This window comes from Cygnus olor, chromosome 12 (genome assembly GCF_009769625.2).
Source record: "Cygnus olor isolate bCygOlo1 chromosome 12, bCygOlo1.pri.v2, whole genome shotgun sequence".
NCBI classification, from domain to species: domain Eukaryota; kingdom Metazoa; phylum Chordata; class Aves; order Anseriformes; family Anatidae; genus Cygnus; species Cygnus olor.
Window position 1 is genome coordinate 1,128,006 of NC_049180.1, and position 22,422 is coordinate 1,150,427.

Sequence of the window (22,422 nt, forward strand, 5' to 3'; positions counted from 1 at the left end):
CAAAGCCTTCCAAAAACCTAAGCAGCTCAACTAATCTTGGATATAAAAATATCATGTTAGGCTGATAAGATCTTTTTCCATAAACTTCGATTGACTGACCCACTGCTTACTTTAAGACCTGTATTAACGTACGACTATGTGGCCTGTCACCTTTATCCTTTAAAAATATACCCAAGTCGAATTTATCAGATCTTTCCCACTGTTTTTTCCTTGGCTTGAATTTATACTCGTGTTCTGCTCTTGTTAAGATAGAATAAACAGACATCAGACCACCAAACCAGCGAGGACAGAACAAGGGGCAAGCGGAGCTTGCAACGGGGTATTCAGGAGCTGCTGTGACAACGGTGAACTGCAGGTTTCCCTACACTGTGCACTAGGTTGGCCGGATAATTCACTGTACGAGACAAAACAATCACTAGCAGAAAAAAATGTCCTACAGGGAGGAAAAAAAAAAAAAAAAACACACACCTGCACCTCTGCTCTAAGAGTACTGGAGGAAACGTGACCTACTCCTGCGGGCTGAGCCCACTGGAGGAACAGAGGGAGTAACGGAGTAACACAGCCCCGCAGCGCCGTCTGCTCCCAATGGCTATGCACCTCCTCGGCCTTCATTTTTAAAAGGTAGGGTGTAACTCCAAGTGCAAGAAACTCTTCTGAGCAGCCTTCTGAGGAGCACAGCGATTTCATGGAAGAGAGAAGCAAGAAAAACCACAACCGACAAGAGGTTTTCACAGCCGGGACTGCAGTATATTGCTTCCCTTTTGCTGCAGTTCAGAAGGACGATATGCTTTGGACTAGGAACCAGCGTCAGACCACTGAAGGGTATCGGACACCACAGCATGAGTTTCGTTTTGTTTGCAGATCCTGAAACCACAGAGCAGCGTGCTGGAAGAGCTGGAGAGATCCGTGCCTCACAACACACGAGGCATACCTGACCTTTCCTGCGTGCTGCTGGAGGCTGGCTGCAGAATGCACAAGAAGAGGAGAAAGGAGAAACGTTCTCCTCTGTTCCAAGACAAAAACAGCACTATGCACAAATCCCAAGTGGATTTCTTTTCGCTTTTTATTTAGGAAGAAGAGGCAGGATTTATTTCTTTTTTTTTTTTCCCCCATCTGGTACAGATTCACAGGCAGTAAGAATGAGTTTTGTATCCAACACATGTGTTGGATCGAGACCCCAGGGAGAAAAAAAATCTCCCTTTCAAGAAGCCACATGTCAGTTCCCATTTCTGGTGTTGCCGCACGCAGCACAAAAGCACCCAGACAAACCAGAATCCAAGGCATAAATTGTTTCACAGAATATACATGTTAAAGGGACAAGTACAAATATTACAAAATGAACAGAATCACTTTTAAAATACTTGTATTTGTTTAACCGTTAAAAACAGACAGAAAGAGGTAGCAAAGCTAACAATTTCCTGCTGTTCCAATTAGTGTAGCCTGCATGCACTTGGAAAGTTACTGTGGAACCGAATCTCTCAAAATCTTTTCTGGAAAGGACCGCAGACAACTCGCAGTTTATTTCTGACAATGCTACGTGAAGTACTGAGGCAAACCCACAGGCTCACTAGCAGCTGTTTCACGTTGTCTGGCTTAACAAAAAGGCATTGAAAGAAAAAGGTTATCTGCGTTTTACTTCAGAGAGCGAGAGAGAGCGAGCGCAAGAGAGAGCACAGGCACGCACACGCCAGGGAGACCACACACAAACGTAACAGAATAACAGGATGCTGTGCCTGCCCTGCCTCAGCAAGAGGAAGTTATGGAAGGGCCGCGGGTCCCAGAGTTCGGACAGACAGTCTGGTATCAGCTTGGTCCCATGGATATCAACACCGCTTGGCAAACCCAAAGCTAAAAGCAAGGCATGAAAGGCGGAGGGAACTAGAATCCCGCGTGTTGCATGCGTGCACTCTCTCTCACACATGCTCTTTCAGGCTTTCTGAGGTCCCATCAAGGTGAGCTCACGACGATCTCCCTTCCAACATGTAATAGCGATACATCAAACCTATGACCAGTGCTCCGAAGATGGGGATTAGCCATGTTGACCAGAAGCTACGGGGAGGAAAAAACAACAACAACAAAAAAGACACAACACCCACGAACAACATAAAACAGAAGAAAGTATCAAGTTAATAAATCATTCGAGATGTTCAACACTCGCTACACGTCTGTTTTCCCCCAGGGAGCTCTCGAGACCCGTCTCCCACCAGCTCACAGAGCAACCGCTCGGGTCTGGGCAGCACAGCTCCAGCAGTCCCGTGCTCAGGGCTCTCCTGCTCCCTGTGAGAGGCCCCTGTGACTGCAAGGATGGCTTAGTTGCGTATAAAATAGCAGCTGGGTTGCTGAACTTTCCAGCCTGGCACATACAGAAACCAACTGGGGTTTTTTGTTGTTGTTTTTTCTTTTCTTAAATAAGCCAGACTGTAATTTGTGCTATACAAACAGCTGCGTTGACTCAAGCATGGAAATTGCTACAGCTATCCCACAATAAATCATCCTCACTCATAAACCTGAGGCCACAGGCTCACCTTCAGCAGCCTCCTTCGCAAAAAAATAAATTAAAAGCTAAAAACTTCTGCATCAGCTATGAAAGACTGGGACCCTCTTCTGGTTGTAAGCACTCCTGCACTTTCAACTAAACTGTGCTGGTCACGGTAAAACCTTCTAAAAAACCACACATGGCTGCGTTTCATCACACCCGACCTGCAGCGACCACCCAAATAATCACTGTAGTGAAAAGGGACTGCAGCCATCGTTGTGTAATACGAACACGTGGGCCAGAGGATTCGAGCTGCACAACACCAGGACGCCTGCTCTGCCCAGCGAGGAGCTGGGGACGTCTCACTGCCGGCTGTGTCTCCATCTCCACCGAGGGAGGTGCACGCCCTGGCAGCTGACTCGGCGCGATGCAGTTGGGCAGCTTCTTTTGGAGCACCTGCTTGCTAGCAGGACAGCGCAGTAATAGCCTGCGGTGTTTTTCCTGCCCATTAGAGTTGGTCTGCAGTTCTATGAATGGACGCTCCCAACCCCTCAGTCTCTTACTCTTTTTATTATTATTTATTTATTGTTATGATTACTTTGTACGATACCTTGCTTGGCCAGAGGACGTCATATTTTGATCCTGAAAGAAGAAAGAGGGAGTTAGCAGGGAAAAAAAGAACCATTATACATCTTGTGCTAAGAAATGAGACTGCAAGACCGGACAGGTGCTTACAAACACAGAGGAAAAACAACACTCCCCCTCCTTTCCCAAACACCCTCTCTATCACGGGCATGGATGTTTCTGGGGGCGTTTGCCTTCCGCCTCACCTCCACATTCTTTTCATCAGCCCAATCCCTCCCACCTTCAGCTTCACACTGGGACTTTAACCTCTCTCAAAATACGGTCTTGCTCATCGCCTTGCAAACTGGTCTGTTCATTTCATATGATACGGACGATAACTGATGATCCGAGGCAGATAACTCTTTCCCCATGATCGCTTCCCCAAAGCCTTCTGTCCACATCCCCCTTTGCTCTCCTACTGCCTGGCCACCGAAGCATAAAACCATGAAGTTCTCTTCAACTCTTCCTTTGCCTACAACCTGCTTCCAAACTTTCATACTTCTTTTTTCATAAAACTCTGAGAATTTAAGTACGTTTTCCAACCAACTGAAATTCTTATTTAGATTTTTATCAACTCCACATCCTCTTCCTCAATCACTGTTGCTGCCCCTCCTAAACAGTATTATCTCCATTCCTTGTGCGTCTTCGCACTTTCTTTTCTGCCACAGTACATTCAGTGGCTGTTAAACATTGACACTTATCCACAGGGAGTTACCTCTAGGCTGAATTCTAAGAGTATAACGTCACTACTTTAAAAAAAAAAAAAAAAACAACTAAAAAACTAAATAGGGGGATCCACATTACTGACTTCTATCTCTTGCTGCTGACTTTATATTTCGGCCTAGTTTAAAAACGGATGTTGCACACTAGAAAGACCTCAGCTGTACATAAACCACTGAACATAAGCCACTGAACTTTATACACTGAACAATACATTTGAAGGTAAATATAGGCAGAATCAGCCCCACTTTATAACTAAGATTTGCCTTTATCTATCCCAAGTGGCTCTTTCTATGGCTGGCTATAACAAGCAAACACTCCCAAGGGCTTCAGTTACTGCTGCTGACAGCTTCCTTATTGATTCCCGGTCCTCTGCGAGTGGCCCTGCTTCGAGCGACAGCTAATGAAAGCGCTGTTGAAGGCAGAGCTGCGCCTGGTCCAAGCCTTCAAGCCAGGCACGAAGAGAAGCCAGTTGCAAGACACACGTTTACCTCTCAAACTGCATTCTATTTATTACCATTTCCCTCTCCCCATCCGTTTCAAAGGCATTTTTGCAACACTGTGTCCCGTTCTAATTCAGGAGTACCTGACTTTTAACCAACACCAATGATTTCTAGGGCAGTTAACAGAGAATTCTTGTTCTACAGCCAGCCCCGCGGTGGCTGTCTGCTGGCTTGGTCGGAACAACGCTAACAGTTCAGTGACCAGGACACAGCAAGTACTGCAAAAAACGCTCTGTGGCTCGAGGTGTAGAAATAGCATCACTGACATCGGGGAAGAGAGGGCACAAAAAAACACTTCAAATTTCACACTGAGGTGCCTGCCAAGCTTCTGAACAACAACAAGAAAAAAAAAAAAGGAATAATTTGCCTAGGAGATCTATTCATTACGTACTTTGTAAACATAAAGCCACAAGCTCCATTAGGAAAAAAAGACAGCAAAATAAAAGGTGTTTGGCGACTTCTTTGTTCATTTTGTGAGCATAGAATAGTTTCCTCAGCATTAAATAAAATGGAATAGTAAAACACTAACAGCTTACCTTAGAACCTTCCTTTTTACGATCATGCTGTCAAGGGGAAAAAAAGAAGAAAGAAAAAGATAAGCGAAACCTGAAGTCATTATGAGGGAATTGTTCTGTACATAGTCCTCATCACACGGGCAATTGCCTGGACTCGTTTTCAAAGCAGGCGTACCCACAGCACCGAAAGGCACTGACTTTGCAGCAGGCAGGAACCTGGTGTTTGTGCCGTGCCTGTGATCTCTCACCCTCCTGAATTCTAAATCTTAAGGCAAGGGGAAGTTGCGGTCTCACCAGCTAAGGAAGGAATTGATCAGATCAGCTTCTTTAAGTGCCACTGATTTAACCGTAGGGAGAAGCCTGTTCTAAATGGCGGAAAGAGAAGACTGAGCTAGTTTTGTTTCCTCAGCAGAGGCCTTCTTTCCTCATTAGAGATCCTGGGCGATACAGAGACTGTGTAAAAACGTATCTTGCAAGACACGTCTCGGTGTGCGTTTACTGCGTTGCATAAAGGAGAGTCACCATTTATACAGCCCCAACCCCGTGTCTGAAAGAGGGCTGTCCCACCCAGCGGGGCCTTACCGGGTGGACCTCCCCTATGTAGTACTGCTTGAGCATCTCCCTGGCGTCCGTGGAATGCCCAACGTCTTCAAAGCTCTCCGTGGCATCTTTACCGGCTTGCTCGAGCAGGACCTCTTCTCCACCTGGATGCTGCAAGAGAAGACTTCAGGTGAGTGAGCGGTCAGGTTCCAAGGAGTCGGAGCAGCCCTTCTAGCCCTTTTCATGCGTTACGGATGTCTCAAGCCAACATCATCAGTAATATCTACCAAAGATTCAATCGTCCAACCTCCCTCCTTCAGGTCACAGGAAATGGTGTGTGCTGCACAGCCTGGGAAATACCTTGCATAAAATAGAAATCCTTCCAAAGAGGCGAAGCCCCAACTTATAGATGGAAGCCCAGCTTTGACCCCCACAGCCAAGCCATCTCTTTTCTTGATTCTGCAACTGATTTGAGCAAGAAAATAACACAGGAGAAGGCACATCCTCATGTAGCTTTTAATGGGCTTCACTGCACAAATCAGACTCACTTGCAGAGGAGCCTCTCCTGCGTGACAACTCAATTGCCAGCAAAGCATGAGAAACGCTGCTTTCACAGGGACCAGCAGAAGAAATGATGTTCTACTTCTTCAGATACTACAAAAAGCAACGGTATTTGGCAGACAGCCTCTCTTCGCACATAACTGCACGATGAGGAATGGAGAAGAACAAAGGAGAAGCACATCACGTTTTCTAGTGGCATAAAAAGCCACAACTGTAATGTACGCTGGATAAAGTCCAGTACTGGTGGAGCTACAACTACTCAACGACCACAGGAGAAAGCAGAAAAGAACCAACAGAACACGTTACTGCTGGACATCTCGTACTGCTTTCAGGAACCCAGAAGTGTTAACAACAGAAGTCGCTCCCCAGTGACACCGGCACTGCTGCGGGGAGCAGACGGCCACAGGCAAGACCGAGCAGTACGGACCGACAAAAATACCTGGTGCACTTCTCCTTGATGGGCCGGGCTCTCCCCTAGCACTGTCAATACCAGGATTCCAGGAACAGACTGGCAAGAGGAAGCACTAACCACGAGGCCAGCAAGGTACAATCTCTTTACAGTGCGTATGGGAACAAATAGTTCAGTTTGAACTACCAGCTAATCCAGTTAAACCAATAAAGCGATCAGGCTGCTGAGCGCACACAGGGACTAGCCCAGTTCTGCAGAGCACGAGGCAGCAAGCACTAGACACGCTGGTCGAGGAGAGGGGACCTGCTCACTGCTGCCTGAGATTCCTCTGACAGCTACAAGCCTGGGACTGGAGAAGAGATGTTAGGCTACATCTCAGATCAAAGGACTAAAGCACCTGTTTTTCTCTGTAATATCCTTTTCCTTCCCACAGACACAGAACAGTTGTCATTGCCCCTCTTCCTTCAGCTCGTTTGTTTTTGCTGCCAAAAGTCGAAATGTTCTCACTTGGCTCTCACACCTCATACCAACCGTACTCATGTGGACACGAAAGCAGGCCGGTTGTCTCCCGCAGGGAGTCGGTGCAGCCAGCTCTGCAACCCCACATCAGAGCTCTTCATTCTGAATAAATCCCTTTATTGTCCAGGTATGCAACATCATCAAGGCGGCGCTTTCTCAGCAGCCATGAAGGGCAAAGTCTCAGCCCAGCAGGCAGCTGGGCAGCACTCAAGTTGTGAGGTCGCCTTCGCTGTAACGCCAAGCCAGGCTCCGCTCTGCTGCTTCGCACCGGGCCTGGCTCCACGCCGTGCTGCCGCTTCTCCCGCTAGGGCTGGTTTGATCTCAGGGGGAGTCAGGTAGGGACTGCCCCAGCAGAAATCCAACCCGACAGCAAAGGAGAGGAAGCGATTGCCTGCTGGCAGGCACCAACGAGCTCTCTACAGAGCAGGACCTCCCTCCAGCTCACCTCGCCACCCTTCGGCTCACGCTTTTGGACCTGGCTGCAGCGGTAGGATGCTGTACCTTGTTCTGCGCAACGTGCGCGGACAGTAATTCAATTTTCAGCTACTTTATAAGCACGCTCACAAAGATCCACAGAAATTAGGGGAAGAAGGGCTGACCATTTACTTTGAGCCTTCTACAGGAAGTCCTTAGGGATGCCTCGTCAGAAATCTCATTTCACGGGGAAAAACGTCAGAACTGAGATTTTGAAAAGATAACCTTGACTTCCTACCCATCCATCCTAAAAGGGCTGACAAACCCTGCAGTAACAGGGAACACGGCTCTCGGCTTTCAGGGGCAGCCAGTCATTGCACGTCCAAGAGATGAGAAAAACAACAAAGTACAAGAGGGAAGAGTGTTAAATTTTACTGCTCTTTGCCTGTTTGGTCTGAAGCCTTTCTACACACTTGCTAAACCCACAAGAAGAATTATTTACTCGTGTACATTCGTCCTTAATTGTAATCTCCAAGCCAAAAGAAAAAAGAAAAAAAATCTTCAAGAAACGCGTGGAATATCGTATTTCTGAAAGGACTCTTTAGTCTAGACACCCACAACTGCAGCCAGACAGTTCCTACCTTGTCGTACCCGCGCACATGTAAAACCAGACTATTTATACAAGAAGTCATTTGCTCTGCCACAAAACTTCCAAAAGCTACAGCTCCTGCAGAAAAACATAAAAACTGCGAGAAGTGCAGCAAGCTCCGAAAATAAGATGTACTTCCAGAGGAAATAACGGCTGAGACGAAGCCTTCCTCCTCCTGAAAAGGAACAGACACAAGCAAACAGGGACAAGAGAGGTGGGCCCAAGCGCCAGCCCGCAGGGGTCCCCCTCAACATCCGCACCAGGACCAGAACCCCCGTGTCACGGCAGCCGGGAGCACACCTAATGCACAAAGCACGCGCTGACAGCCTTGAAGCACCCGCTCTGGAAGATGTGCCCAACATCAGGGGCAGAGAACAGTTTGACAGGAAGCGAAAGCCCCAGCAGCCACCTCCGGCAGGAGGCACCACCCGGAGCCCCCAGCCCAGCGCGCAGAGGGGAGCCGGCCTGCCCCTCGCCGTCGGGAGGCCTCGGGGGAATAAAGCCCAGGCTCAGGCACACTCCGCAATACGCAGAGCTACAGCAGCGCTCTCAAAAGGGTCATTGCAGTGTGATCTTTGAATCAAGCTCTTCGAATCCCAAACCGGGCTCCTCAAGGCAGAGAACAGCAGTAGGGCATCGTGTAACCCCGTACTCACTCCAAACTCACTTTAAATATGCTGCCGATGCTCTAAGGTAGCAAATAAAAAAAAAAAAGTTTGCCCTTGGTGCCTCTCCCTTGAATTAGCATCTAGGGGCAGCTCGTGCAGTCTGGGTTCTGCGCTCAGCCAGAAGGCGGTCTTTGTTCAGGGGACGTGAGGAGGAGACGCTCTGTGGAGCCTTTGGAGGGGACACGGAGCAGCAGCAGCTCAGAGCCGTGCAGCTGGAAGCGTGTGGCAGAGGCTTCCGAGAGCACGACGCGGAAACCCTCTGCAGAAGGCGAGGGCCCCGAGTTGTCTTTCTGCAAACTCCAAGCCCGTCGCGTATGGCAGCCGCTGCTACAGCCCCACCGTGACCTACAAACGAGCTCGGAAGCAACACCGAGCTCTGTGGCTAATTACGGTGCTGGATCAGATAAGGCACGAGATCATCAGGTCGAGGAGAGATGCAAAAGCTTTCATTCCCAGCCACAGTATTAGGGAAATAAGCCACGCAAGGGAAGAGCACTCCTGTGCAATAACAACGTGTGGCACTACGCGAGCCAGAAGACAAGGACAAGCACCTGGACAAATGGTGCTCATCAAGCACGCATCCTTCGAGGCTTTTTGTGAGACGGGAACAGGCTTCCCTGAGAGTGCCTCTGCAGTGCTGCTGCAAGTCAGCGTGAGCAAAAACAGATCTCTGACATTCCTCCTCCTCCCTCACGGAGTTCTGGTTGCAGACACACCCAAGTATGCAGGAATTAAATGCAGAAAGACAAAAGAAGATATTCAATATTGTTTTCTTACTGCTGGTGCAGTACGAAGGTCAGAATTTAAAACCCTGCTGCCTCCTTGGTGTGAGCGACCGTCTGAAACCTCCCTTTATCCGTCCCACTTTACTTTCAGCTCAGACGAAAGCGCTCTGAACTAGCAGCTCTTCCGAGCACGGACCCTACCTTAGCCTTAGGCTTGAGCACGGCACCCTGTTGGAGGCACGCAGCTTTACGGAGAAGCTGCCACTAGCAGACCGTTCCCTTCTTTTGCAACGTCGTCTGAAGAACTGCTGAGAACATTATGCTTGTAACCGACTGACCCGTTTGGGATAGAGTCACCGCAACGCAGGCCCATTCCACCTGGAAACTGATTCAAAAGAAACACACATCCCCAAACTCTTCTGTACGTACGGAGGTAGAACAAATCCCTGTGTCACAGGAGAGCTTGTGAAAATAAGAGCACTACAGCTGGTGCACAGGTTGAGAGCCACAGCTGGTAACAGCGGTGCGGTGAGGGCACGTGTGAGCAGCACCAGCCCTCGGAGACCTGCCAGGGAGGCTCGCCTGCCCTCCTCCTCTTCCTCACTCATCATTCACACCGACCTGACGAGCCAGCCCTTCTTGCTCCAGCAAGTCTACACTTGCTTTCCTAGCCTACTGCGAACAGGAGCAATGATGTGTATTCCAGTGGTCCAGTTACCTAGATTTGGAAGAAAATGAGACAATTGCTGTGAGGCTATCTCGGATTTCAGATAACCGCACCTCATTTCAGGCACTTGCAGGCTTTCTGGAGCACGCGATCTCTCAGAAACACCTACGAGACTTCGGTTGCTGTCTCTGCATTCTCCATTTTGTCCACGCTCTCACAATTCAGGAGACTTTTGCTACGTGATAAACGTCTTAATTTGGTGCCTATGACGCAGGAAGTGGCCAACTGTAAACTGGAAGTTTAAGCTGACCTGTATGTCAAAGAACACCCAGGTTTTGGGGCGGCTAGCTAACGGCTGGCCTGCTGCACCTAGTCTGCAGGAACACGAAGCAATATTCGGCAGGCTTTTAGCAGCCAGGCTTCCTAGAGATAACGCAATCACTCCGAGGCAACACTCCCGTGGAATTCGGCAATCCTGTTCAAATAACCCATGGCCAAAGGCCAGGAAAGGCAACAATGAGACGCAGCTTCAGTGGCTACATGGGACCAAGGGGAAATATTACCCGCTGAAAGCCTGATAGCTGCAGTGACAACTCAGAGCTCCAAGGCAGAACAGTTTATCAGACGACTGTAACCTTTAAACAAGGCAAACATTCCTGGGTCTGATCAGCTACACATTGTTCTCCTGTCACTGGACTGATTGCAGGGGGTAACAGATATAAGGCGTATTTCTGCCGATAAATCAGGCCTTGATCCGCGTTTACAAACTTCACCATGTCAGCGAGGGGCGTACATAGCAGAGACTGCTGTGCTAGCCGTGCTGCCACAGTTACCAGCGTAGCCTTACTGCTTCCCTTCCCAAATCCAAGTAAATCCTTACGCCATAAAACCAGAAATGGGATAAAGGGCACCCCAGGCGCCATCTTACGCAGAGACTGCCGAGGCGAAGGCTGGGACCACCACGCAGCAGCCGTGCTTGGAAACACAGCATCATTCGCACCACGGGCCTGGGGGTAAACACCTCAAAAATGTGATTTGTGAAGAAGAAAGGCTTTGAAGATTTTTCTACCTTTTAAGTCTGAAAAACAATGAGCAGCGGCTGTAACGGAACACTGAGGCAAGGTAAGACAAGGCACGCACTTTTTGCAGGTACTTTCCCAACCTCCACCTGGTTTTGGCTCTTCCTAAGCCCAAGGTGCCTTGTTATTTAGAAACGAGCAGCAAATTGCTTTTCCACGTTTCTGTCTTCCTCTGACTCTACTTAACCTTTCTGCATCCGCAATGTCCTTTGGCAAGGCTGGCCCGCTCCCGTTGCGTGAAGAAACACCATTTGTTTGTTTTGAAATGGGCTCCCGCCAGCTTCCTTGATGTCCCCTGCTTCTTGTACTCGGCGGTTAGATGCGGGCAAACACGAAGGCTTTCAGAAGCTTGTGGAATGGCGAATGCTCTTCAACACATCCCCACCGCTCTGCCCACGTCATTCGGTCAGCAGAGCTAGCTGACCCCACAGCTCTCTCAAGCACTGGCAGGTGCCGGATGACCGGTTTGGGCTATTGTCGGGGAACCCAAGCACCGGAGGGGGCAGGCGGCTGCTCGAACAACCCTCACGTACCAGACAACTCCTGGTCTTGTGGACTGACCCTGGGCTAGGGATCCGAGTACCTTCGCTCTGCTCGTAGCTCCGTTTAGCTGCTTCCCGAGCTGGAGTCCCGCTCGGCAGGACTGCCTTCCTTTCCCTCCGTGACCACCAGGCCTCCCCAGCACCGCCCGCGCCTCGCTGCGGCTGTGTGCGGCTAACGTGCGACCGGTCCCTGGCCCCAGCCGGAGCTCTGGGCTCTCCCGGGGAGCAAACCCGGGGCAGCTGCTTCCCGTCGCGCCGCACGGCCGTGCCCCACGGGGCACCACCCGCACGCTTCTCCCGGGAGCCTCCCCGCGCGCTGGGTGCCCGCGGGCCCCGACAGCCAAGCACCGAGCACCGCGGCCCAGGAGCCGCTCCGCAGGCCGATTTTCACGCCCCGCAAAGCCGCCCGTGACCGCCGCCGGGGCGCCCGCAGCAGGCAGCGGCGAGCAGGGGAGGGCCTGAGGAGGAAAGGACGAGCTCCTGTCACAAAGGCGTCACGCGGCGAAACGCCGGCTGCGGGAGCGGCGGTCCGAAGCCACCGCAGGGAAATCCGCTCCCTCCCTTCGTGCGCTGCGGTGCGCCGGGGGCCCCGAAAGCAGGCACCGGGAGGAGGGCTCGGGGCGAGGCGGAGCCGGGGCGAGGCGTCTCGGTGCCGGCGGCCGGGCCCGGTGCAACGCCTCCGCCGGGCGGGCCCCGGCCCCTCACAGGGCCGGCACGGGGCGGCCTCCTCAGAGCCCCGCCGGGCCTCGGCACCGCTCCCCGAGCCCTCGGGGCCGGCAGGCGGCGGCACGGGGCTCCCGCTCCCCGCCCTCCCGGCCCCGGCCCCGGTCCCGGTCCCGCTCCCCGCCCTCCCGGCCCCGGCCCCGGCCCCGGCCCCGCACCTCCTCCAGGAAGCGGGTGACGTCGTACACGCGGCCGTGGATGACGAGCCAGGCCTCGCGGCCGCCGTTCCGCCTCGCCACCTCCTGCAGCGTGAACACCGGCCCGGCCGCCGCCGCCTCGCCGCCGCCCTCCGCCCGCTTCCCGCCCTCCATGCCGGCCGCCGGCAGCTTCGCGCAGCGCGGGGACCGGCCCGCCGCGGCCTCCGTAGCGCCGGGGCCGGCCGGCCAATGAGGAGCGAGCGCGCGCGGCGGCGGGGCGACCGCGGGAGGGGGAGACGGCCAACGGGAAAGGCGCGGGGGCGGGCGCGGGCCAATAGCGAGCGGCCAGAGCGAGGGGGCGGAGCCGCGAGGGCGGCGCGGGGGGCGGGGCGGGGGCAGGGCGCGGCGCTGCCCGTCGGGTTTGGGTGCGGCGCGCTGGGGGCCGGCCTGCGGCGGGGGCGCGGCGCGTTTGTACGTGGTAGCGGCCCGAGCGGCCGCCTGTGCGCCTGCTGCTCTGCGCCTTCGCTGCTGGGAGGGATCCCCGGGTATTTCGCAAGGCGACCCCGTTACCCTCCCCAGCGGCTCCTGTCGCGCTGTGACGAACGCCCCGTCGCCGTTTCTCTGTAGCTGTCCGCTCCCTGCAGACTACCCAGCGCGGCATCTTGCACTCGGACGTAGCCCAGTGGCATCCTGATCCCCGGTCAGGCTTTCCAGGCACGTTAGCAACGCAAATAGCGCTGGCGGTAGCAAGCACCGTCCGTATTTATTCATTGAGCGCCAGAATCCAGGCGCTGCTCTTCACGATCGTCATCAGACAGGAGTCAGCCCGCGTGCCGCGACACGAGACAGGAGTGTGTGGTGACCAGAACGCCCCTTGTAATTTTCCTGTTTTGTTTTCCACTGTAACTTGGACAGGACAGAGCCACGAGACCGCAGCAACGTGGTCTCGTTCCCCGAAATGTTTTCTTTCATCCGTAATCACTTCATCAAAACCCATAAATCAGCCAGCTATGACCCAAAAGCACAAACGTGACTGTAATTTGTGCCTTCCTGCCCGGTGTTTCTTTTGGCACGCAGAGCACCAAACCTTTTCCTGAAAGGGAACTGATCGTGGACGTTCCTCGCCCACCGCCTGCTCCCACAACCCCCGTTTCCTTTCCATTCACCGCAGAAGAACCAGAGAGTACAACAGGGGGCTGTAGCTCCGTGTAGCTCTGTGCTCGCTCTGGGAAGCCTCTCACCGGGGCAGCGCGTGCCGTGGGTGCGGCAGCCACCGACCTCCTCAGAAACCACTGAGATTTCTCGTCAGGACTTCAGAGGCTGTGCTGCGTGGGGAACGGACCTCGAGTGCTCCTGCTGTGCCTGCTCGGGCCTTCCTTGGGCCGGGGAGGACGGGGAGGTTCGGGCGCCCCGGCCTCGTTGTGTGTCCTTTTGTGCCGTGACAGAAAAAGAGCAAGGCCGCCACACCCGTTCGGCGAGGTGCCGTGACCAGAGCACGTCGCCGTCACCTCACGGCCCCCAGTGCCGTGGCCCCGCGCCCGACGCGGGTCCCCCTCGGGTGCTCCCCTCCCCGCGCCCGGGCAGCCTCCCGCCGGCGGAGTCACACGTTCCTCTGCCCCCGAGGCCCCGAGGCCCCGGGCAGCACCCGCCCGCCCCCCGGGGCAGGCCCCGGCCCCCAGCGCCGGCTCCGCGCCTCCACCGGCGGCACCGTGACGGGGGCGGCCGGCAGGGGGCGGCAGCGCGGCGGGGGGGAGGGGGGGCGCCGCGGGGCACGCCGGGAGTTGTAGGCGCGGCGGGCGGGGTGCCGCGGGGTACGCCGGGAATTGTAGGCGGGGCGGGGTGCCGCGGGGCACGCCGGGAGTTGTAGGCGCCGCGGCGGGGCTCTGTCGTTACTTCCGGCGGGGCCCCGCTCCGTTTCCGGCGCGATGGCGGGCGAGCGGGCGCGGGGCGCTGGCGGGCGGCGGGAGAAGGCGGCGGCGGCGGCGGCGGCGCGGGGCGAGGAGGCGATGAACCGCTGGGTGCTGCAGTTCTACTTCCACCAGGCCGTGGCGGCCTACCGCGCCGGAAGGAACCGCGACTTCCGGCAGCTCCGCGACGTCATGCAAGGTACGCCGGGACTGGCGGCGGGAGGGCGGGCACGGCGTGGGGCCAGGCCGCGGGCACCCGCAGGTAACGGCCCCGGTCGCGGCCCCCGGTAACACCCCCCGGTAACACCCCGCCACGGTAACTCCCCTCCCCCTCCCCCGCTAACACCCCCTGGTAACCGCCCCGGTAACGGCCCCGGTAACTCCCCCCCCAGGTAACGCCCCCCCGGTAACAGCCCCCCGGTAACCCCCCCCCCCCCGGTCACGAACCCCCGGTAACAGCCCCCCCCCCCCCGGTACCCCCCCGGTAACCCCCCGCCACCCCCCGTGACCCCCGCCCCCGTCTCGCCCCCAGCGCTGCTGGTGCGGCCCCTGGAGAAGCACCCCCCCGTGGTGCAGCTGCTGCGCGTGATGCAGTTCCTGTCCCGCATCGAGGAAGGCGAGAACCTAGGTGGGTCGCTCGGCGCCGGGACGGGCTTCCGCAGGGCCCCGCGGGCACCGGGCTCTGCAGGCACCCGGCGGCCGCTTGGCCTCCCCTCCGCCGCCGTAGCTGCAGCGTCCGAGCTCAGACCGAGCGCGTCCGCGTCCGCTTCACAAACTGTGCCTTTTTTCTAGATTGCAGCTTCGACAGAGAGATGGAGCTCACTCCTCTTGAGTCAGCAATGGGCATCCTGCAGCTGTTTCAGAAAGAATTCAGCGTGCCGGAAAAGAAGGTGGAACCCGTCCAGAAAATGCTGAAGGAGGCTGTAAGACTTCTTTCTTGTTCAATAAGTTCTCTGCTCGCCCTTGGTTCAGTTGCGCTCTCGAATAAACAGCGGTAGGAGGTGTCACCTGGCACCTACCGGGGTAGCAGCGAGTTGGCTGCAAACACATCTTGGTGTCGCGGCAGAGCTCGGTTCCCCGTCTGAGCCGGCACTAAGCTGCGACCCGCGTGCCCTGGCGGATTATTACATGTGATTTCCTAAAGCTGGCTAATTGTACGGTTAACACAGTGCCAACGGAGAAACTGGTGGTTTTTCTTCTGCAGGCCGTTATCGTCTGCATCCGAAACAGAGAGTTCGACAAAGCTTCAGCAATTTTAAAGAGGCACATGGGGAAGGATCCCAGGGTCCAGGTGAGCCCACGTCTGACTGTAAGGTGGGTGAGGACCGTCAGGTACGTCCTATGGGATGTCACGGGGCTTGTGACTCCCGTTGCGGGCCTAAAAGGTTTCCCTGAGAAGCGAGCCTCTGGGGTAAATGTGAAAAAGAGGGGAGCTGGGGGGATGAAATGGAACGTGAACCCTCAGTGTTGAGTATTTCTCTAGCTGTCACTTGAGAGTTCCCTCTTTGTTCCCGTTCCCTCACGTTCCTCCTTGGCCCCGGGCAAGCTCAGCCCGACCTGTGCGGAGCACGGGTTGGTGAGGAGGGCTGGGTCTGAGCGCAGGAGGCCCCGCTCCCGCTGCTGTAGGCGGCGTGCTGTGCGGGCAGAAAAGAACTGCTGGCACTGGGTGGATCTCCTGGGCCTCCGGCCTCTTCCCAGCCTTGTGGCAGCGAGAGCTAGCCGGGCGTGCAGGGCGCCCGAAGGGCTCTGATCTTTGCCCAGAGCCGCGCTCCCGAAGCTCTCGGTTAAACCCCCGGTGACTATGCGGAACGTTCTTTTCTTTTCTCTAGAAAAAGAAGGCAGAGCTGCAGGCCATCATCCGGGAGAAGAACCACGCTCATCCGATGATCAGAGACTTCTCGTACGGGGACTTCCAGCAGGACATGTTCCAGTTCCTGAAGACCTACGTGGACAGCTCCGAGCCGGTGCTGGTGACGGTGTGTGTCTGCCCCGCACGCCCGGCTCCTGCCCCTGCAGGGGCAGCAGGGCGGTGGCGTGGGGTGGAGGTCTGGGGAGAGCTGACGCTTCCTTTCCCATGCGACAAGGAAACTCAGCGATTCGGCCTGTACGTGCCTTCGCTGTAGTCGGGAGTTGCAGAGTTCAGACACCTGATTAACAAAGGGCTAAATCTAAACTACTTAACGTCGTCTGTCCCTAAAAGGTTTATGCGGCTGAGCACGGTTTCCAAACCACGTTGCAGGCTGTAATTGGCAGACGTGAACTCTGTGCTTGGTGCCCGCTGGGCTGCAAGTAACAGCTTAAAATGCCTTAGGGAGAAGGTAGAAACTGAATGGTGTTGTGGGGAGCCATTGTTGTAACGGTCACGTGCTTTTTCCCTGTCAAAGATGATGAAGACTTTGAATTCAGAACGTGCCGAAGAACCAAAACGCTCATCGGCGGCTCCTGGATCTGCGAGTGGGGCCAGGGACCAGGCAGCAGCTCCCAAGCCCGTAGGAATGGAACAGGACCCAGCAGGAGCTCCAAAGCCTGCAGAAACTGCGGAAGACACGGCGGTACCTCCCAGCCCTGCGGAGAGGGCAGAGGACCCAGCAGGAGCTCCTGAGCCCATGGAAGAAAGCAGTTACCCTGCAGCAGCTCCTGAGCACATAATAGCGGCGGTTAAGAACCTGGAAGACGTTTCAGAACGTATGGAAATACCTGAGCAGGCAGCAGCAGCGGCTCCAGAGCTTGCAGAAGTGCCTTCCAGGGACTCGGAAAGGTGGGCAGAGAAATCTGGCCCCATGTGGTGGGTAAAAGTTGGCGGCAGGTCTCACTTGCTCTCGTGGAGTGGTGGTTGGTGTCCGCGTGCTTCAGATGGTTCCCGGGCGCCCCGGGGGGTGTCGGTGTGCGTGGGAGGGTTGGGAGTGCCCTCCTCAGGAGGCGTTAGCACCCTGGGGTCGTGGCGAATTGTTGAGGGTCACACCGCAGGAGAAAAGCCTGATGTCAGCGATGTCGGAGCCGTTGGGGTGAAACATTTACAAGCTGCTCAGTTTTGTTTATTTTGTAGGCAGCCCTCTGGAACTGTAACCACGTATGGGATTTCTGTTCTGAGAGAAGCTTTCAAGATCCTGTCAGACTCCCGGGACTCAGATGCGCTCTTCACCAAACTGGATGAAACAGACTTTTCTTTCCCCAAGCAACTGTCTCCTTCTGTATCCCACAGAAACAAGAGACGGAAAGAAGAGGAAAATCAAGATTCTGAGATCTCAGACCCTCCTGAAATCCCCAATAAGGTCAAACGCTTGACCATAAGTAAACTTGTCATGGAGCAAGACAACCAGAGCAACGAGTCGAGTGAAAGCCCAGACTCTTCCCAGGAGCCAGTTGTGTCTTCTGCCTCTAAATCCGTTCAGAAATTGCCCAACCAGCACGAGTCTACTGAAAGTGCCAAGTATGAAGCCTGTCTCTTGTGGTATAGCCTAATTGCACCCAGTGTTCTGACTTGCAGCTGCCTTTGGTAAAGTGAACGACAAAAACCTTTAATTCAGGATGATTATATTGCCCATCCTTGCCCACCAGCGTATGTGGAGCTAGGTAAAGTAAACGGTCCTTAGGGCTCATCGTTCGTTTACTAGAGGTGAGAAAATCACCCGGCTTCGCTGGCAGCGAGTCACTTAGCGCTGGTGGCAATTCCAGCAGGCACAGCTGGGTAACCCCCCCGTCCCCCGAGAAGTGCAGTGCTGAGCTCGTGCTCTTTTTCCTGAAACCGCTGCTGGTTAGGAAGCCCCTCGCTGCAGCTTTCCTCTTACCTTGTAGCTGAAATGACCGCGCTATAGGAGGTAGGGGCGTTCTAGGGTTTTCGTTTTTGTAGGGGTTTCCTACAGATGACAGCAGAGTACGCCTACTGGCAGAAGTCTGCGGTTAATTCTGCCATGAGGCTTGAGCAAAGTCTCATCAGTATTTCCTTCTGCAAGCCGTAGCGAGGCTGTAACAGAGCTTCCTGCTTACGCTGCGGTTCTCTGGCTAGTGAAGGCGCGCGGCAGGCAGCGGTAATGTTTGGATCCCCAGCAGCAAAGCTGGGAGGTCTGTGTGAAGGTAGCTTAACGTGCTCAGAACGGTAAAACACCTTCCCCGGTCTTCTGGATGAAGACTTAAGAACCTAAAGTTTGGCTGTCGAAGGGAGAGCAGTGCAGGTGGTGCTGTTCTGCGTAGCCTGGCTTCGCAGACGGGCTGCCTTGCTCTGAAGCGCAGGGGAGTGGCTGCAGGTAGAGCCGTGCTGCGGCGCGGGGCGCGCTGGTGTGGCGGCGGTGAGATCTCGAGTGCCTTGCTGCTGAGCGCTGCTCGGGGCTGAGCTTGTTGTCAGCGCTGTCACTGAGAAGAGATCGCCCCACGGGCACGTCGCCCGCTTCCTAGGGTCATCTGCGAATTTTCAGTTTCCTGTTTCAAAGACTTGCAAGCGGTGACGCTTTCTCTCTTCACGGCTTTGTAGTGATGGTGGTGGTTTTTGGTTTTGGTGGTGTTTTTTTTGGTACGTTGCAGCTCTCTAGGAGAGGTCTTTATTTTGAGCCGTAGGCGATGGCCTGGGACGCGCGGTGTGTCTGCTTGCTGCGGGTGTTCACCTGGTCGCTTGTTCTCGGAAATGCTGGTCACAAAGTACAGGGTGCTGCTCGTGCTGGGTCCGTGACGCACGCTGTCTTTCTGTAGGGGCTCCTAACTCATCCCCACGCCGAGGGGAGAGGAGGGGGTGGCTGCTTTGTTCCTTGCTTCCTGGTACGCTTCTCTGCCCTGCATGCTGACCGCGAGCTTGCCTGCTGTGCTCCTGCTGGCCCTGCACCCCGCCCCCAAATTGTTCCTGGCTGGTAGCTGAAGTAAATGCTTGCCTGCTTTCAGGTCCCGCAAAGGAAAGTGGAGCAGTTTATATACTGAAGAACAAAAGGACAGCTGGAGTGATGAGGAAGAGCTCTTCTCAGGTGTAGGTAGGTACAGAGCTGCTCTCACAGGTGCTAAGTGAGGATAATTCTGGCTTTGTGGCTTGTTCGCGGGGGCCGTGCTACCCTCTGTGTGAGTTTTGAAACCAGAAATTGTAGGAGCCCGACAAAATGGCCAGGTACCCAACACTGAGGCGTTTGGTTTCTGTACCTCTAACCTGAAATGCGTGCCAAGAACTCTTGTTCAGGTTTCAGACTAACAATGCTTAAACTACAGGGTGTAAATATTGGCAGTACAGCTCCTTCCCTGTTCGTGCTTTTATTGCCGTGAAACAAGGGTTAAGTTCAGTAAACTTCGTCAGCCAGACGGATTTTCCAGTCCAGTTACCTCTGCGCGTATATGCACAGCTTAGCTGGCGCTGCTGGTGAGAGGGGGTGGGCTTGGTTCCAGGACGCCTGATTCCAGCCTCGGCGTATGGCGTAGCTGCATCCTGGATGGTTGCCCCTCTTCTTGACGTATTGGCTAGTTCAAAACAAAGCAGATCTTCCTGGGAAGCTTTCCATAAAGCAACTGGGGCTTGAGACGGGCTGCAGAGAAGTGAGGGACAAAGGAATTTGTTTTTATTGTCTGTCATGGGACGCTCTTATTGTAGGCTAACTGCAGAGTTCAGCAGTTAAGCCAAAGGCAGTCTCCTGGGAGCGTCCATTCCTGAGTTATTGTGAAATGTAATCCTCTTGTCTTGTTTTCCAGCATTACTTGAGCAAAATGGCCACAACTCTGGAGTCTTTGGTTCCAAGAAACAGGTAACGTAGAGCCCTTAAATCCTTTCTGTAAGGTCTGAAATGAGAATGTGTCTTTAAACTGTCAATGATCTGCACTACGTGTCGGTGAGGGGACTCCCTGGTGCAGTTCAGCGCAGCAGGGCAAGCTGCTGCCCTGCTTCAAACGAAGCCCAGGGGGCTGGGCTGGGGGGCGATCCTTGCCGAGGCCAGTGCTGCGGTGTCCGGGCTCTGTCAGCGTTGTGCAGATCTTCACGTTCGCCAAGCTGGCTTGAGTTTCACTGCTAAAGCAGCCCGGTTTGGTAGCTGGCTAGAGCTGCGTGCCTCCCACGTGCCAGGCATCGGGTGTTGGAGCAAAGTCCCTTTTCCTTCCTGTGTGCACCTCAGAAGTAGGCTTGCTGTGCCTACCGTTACCTTCCGGGAGCTTCCAGGAACTCCGCCAGCCTTACCTGGAGGTGAATGTCAGCTGGCTCCTGTGCTGCCGTACGCAGTGCAGCGCCTTGTTCCCCGTGACTGCTTCCTGCAGCTCTTGATTTGCCTCCCCTACAAAAACCAGGGGACCTGCAGAGCTGAACTTGCAGTTTTAGCACTAAATCTGTGCTGCTGTGCGGGAGGTAGGCAGCGAGTGCTTAGTATCTCCGCTTGCTGTTGCGTGAAGGGGTCATTCCTCGTTTATGTGATCAGCACTATGTTTCGGGAGGCACATCTACTCTCGAGCTTGTGCTGGAGCTCAGTGATTCTCGGTTAGAGATGAGAGCACATCTGCAGCCAAGTGATTTCTGGGTGTTGCATGTGCTGTTGTTGGAACGGCTCTGCCTTTCTTCCGCGTCCCTAGCACAGGTGATAAAGGAGAGCTGAGTCCCCAGGAAGGAGATGCAGTGCAGTCCCAGCAAAATGCAGCTCCTTCCTGCAACTGCACTTTACTCACAGAACGCCGCTTGCCTGCTCTTTTGTAGAAATGGACGGTGCAGGAAAGTGAGTGGATCAAAGAGGGAGTAAAGAAGTACGGAGAAGGGAGATGGAAGTCCATCTGCCAGAAGTACCCCTTCCAGAACCGCACATCGGTGATGATCAAGGATCGCTGGCGGACCATGAAAAGGCTGGGGATGCTCTGAAGCTGGGAGCCACGGGATCTTGAGTGCAAAACTGTTTATTTGTTTTTGTTTTGAAAGATTGACCAGAGCAATAGTAGCTGCAGCGCTCTTCCCTGGCGCACAGCAGCTTTGGGATTTTGGCTTTTGGTACCAGAGACTGCTGCAGCAGATAGAACCACGTGTGGCAAGAACCGAAGAGTCTTGTTTCCTGAGTTGTAGATAGAAGGTTTAGGTCTTCTGCGGTTGGTAGAAACTGCACAGCTTGACTGCGTGTGCTTGGAGATGGCCTGTGTCGGGACTTCCTTCTCCACCTGACCGCTGCAGCCTTTGCAGAATGAATACCAACCTGAAGTGCTGCTGAAATGAGTTCTCTGTTCAGATACTGTCGAGTGACAGGAGAATTTTATCAGTGGCTATTAGTGTTTTAATTTGTCTAACTGTTGGAATTTTGTTTCATCTCTCCCTTGTGGGAGAGGCAACACAATAGCCCCAGAGCTTCTGGGCTGAAGAGATGTAGGTGAGTTACTGTTTTACTCCCACAGTTCTTTGCTTTGTAAATGTCTAGTCTGCGAGCGAGAATCTCTCCCTGCTTTCTGAGGCGTTATCAACATCTTTTTCAGTACTTAAATGTTGATTAGTTCCATGTTAAACAGTCCAGTGTTTCATGACTTAAATCCTCTCTTACTGGCATGTCTCCGTCCTGGTAACATCCTCCGTGTGCGATTCCTGCAAGCACGTGAGCTCTGAGCGCTCTGTTTCTTGCCTTCAGGGCCCAGGGCTTGGAGTCCAGGTCTGAACGATCTTCTGTAAAATAAAGTTCCTTTCCTGTTGAGTACCAGAGTCGCAGTGTGTGAACTTGTGCCGCCCCGATGGAAGCGGGGCGGTTTGGGGCACTGGCTGCTCGCTGGCCCCTGGGCGTGCACAGTCCCAGAAATGGGGGGTTCCCAGTTTGCATCACGCGCAGCCAGCTCAGGAAGCATCAGCAGCTGTTTGGGGTGGAACAGAGATGCCCTGAGGGTGCAAAGTGAGGCATGGACACGAAGCATCACGGACACGAAGCATCACCTTCCGGGCTGTGTTTCCGTTGAAGTCAAAGGGCAGAGGGGCAGGCATTTCCTAAAAGCAACCCCTGCTGGCTCTGGGTGAAGTGTCAGTGAAATAGCAGCTCCAGAAATGCTGGGGAAGCCCAGTCAAGCTTGTTACTCTTCTGATTACCCTGTGGTGTTTTCACTTTTCTTGTACTGCCAGCTGAAAGCCAGCCAG

At 54.3% G+C, this 22,422-nt stretch overlaps 2 protein-coding genes across 9 annotated transcripts; one reads left to right on the forward strand and one right to left on the reverse strand.

Moving 5' to 3' along the window:
• Positions 1–1,274: 1,274 nt before the first annotated feature.
• LOC121076704 (cytochrome b5) lies at positions 1,275–12,709 on the reverse strand. The gene is made up of 5 exons (XM_040571263.1): positions 12,493–12,709; positions 5,421–5,549; positions 4,860–4,886; positions 3,087–3,118; positions 1,275–2,049 (listed from the first exon to the last, which is right to left on the reverse strand). Exons 1-5 carry the CDS (start codon positions 12,643–12,645, stop codon positions 1,959–1,961), a joined length of 432 nt encoding a protein of 143 aa, XP_040427197.1. The 5' UTR covers positions 12,646–12,709; the 3' UTR covers positions 1,275–1,958.
• Positions 12,710–14,373: 1,664 nt separating this feature from the next.
• Positions 14,374–21,991, forward strand: TERF2 (telomeric repeat binding factor 2). 8 transcript variants are annotated; one of them, XM_040571001.1, is made up of 10 exons: positions 14,378–14,640; positions 14,911–15,006; positions 15,171–15,301; positions 15,583–15,669; positions 16,208–16,354; positions 16,763–17,136; positions 17,425–17,808; positions 19,248–19,333; positions 20,037–20,089; positions 21,022–21,991. In XM_040571001.1, the coding sequence occupies exons 1-10, from the start codon at positions 14,397–14,399 to the stop codon at positions 21,178–21,180; spliced, it is 1,761 nt and encodes a 586-aa protein (XP_040426935.1). In that variant the 5' UTR covers positions 14,378–14,396; the 3' UTR covers positions 21,181–21,991. The 8 variants fall into 8 exon arrangements, with proteins under 8 accessions (XP_040426933.1, XP_040426934.1, XP_040426935.1 ...); XM_040571003.1 differs by having other exon boundaries at positions 17,581–17,808; XM_040571006.1 differs by having other exon boundaries at positions 14,379–14,577.
• Positions 21,992–22,422: the final 431 nt, after the last annotated feature.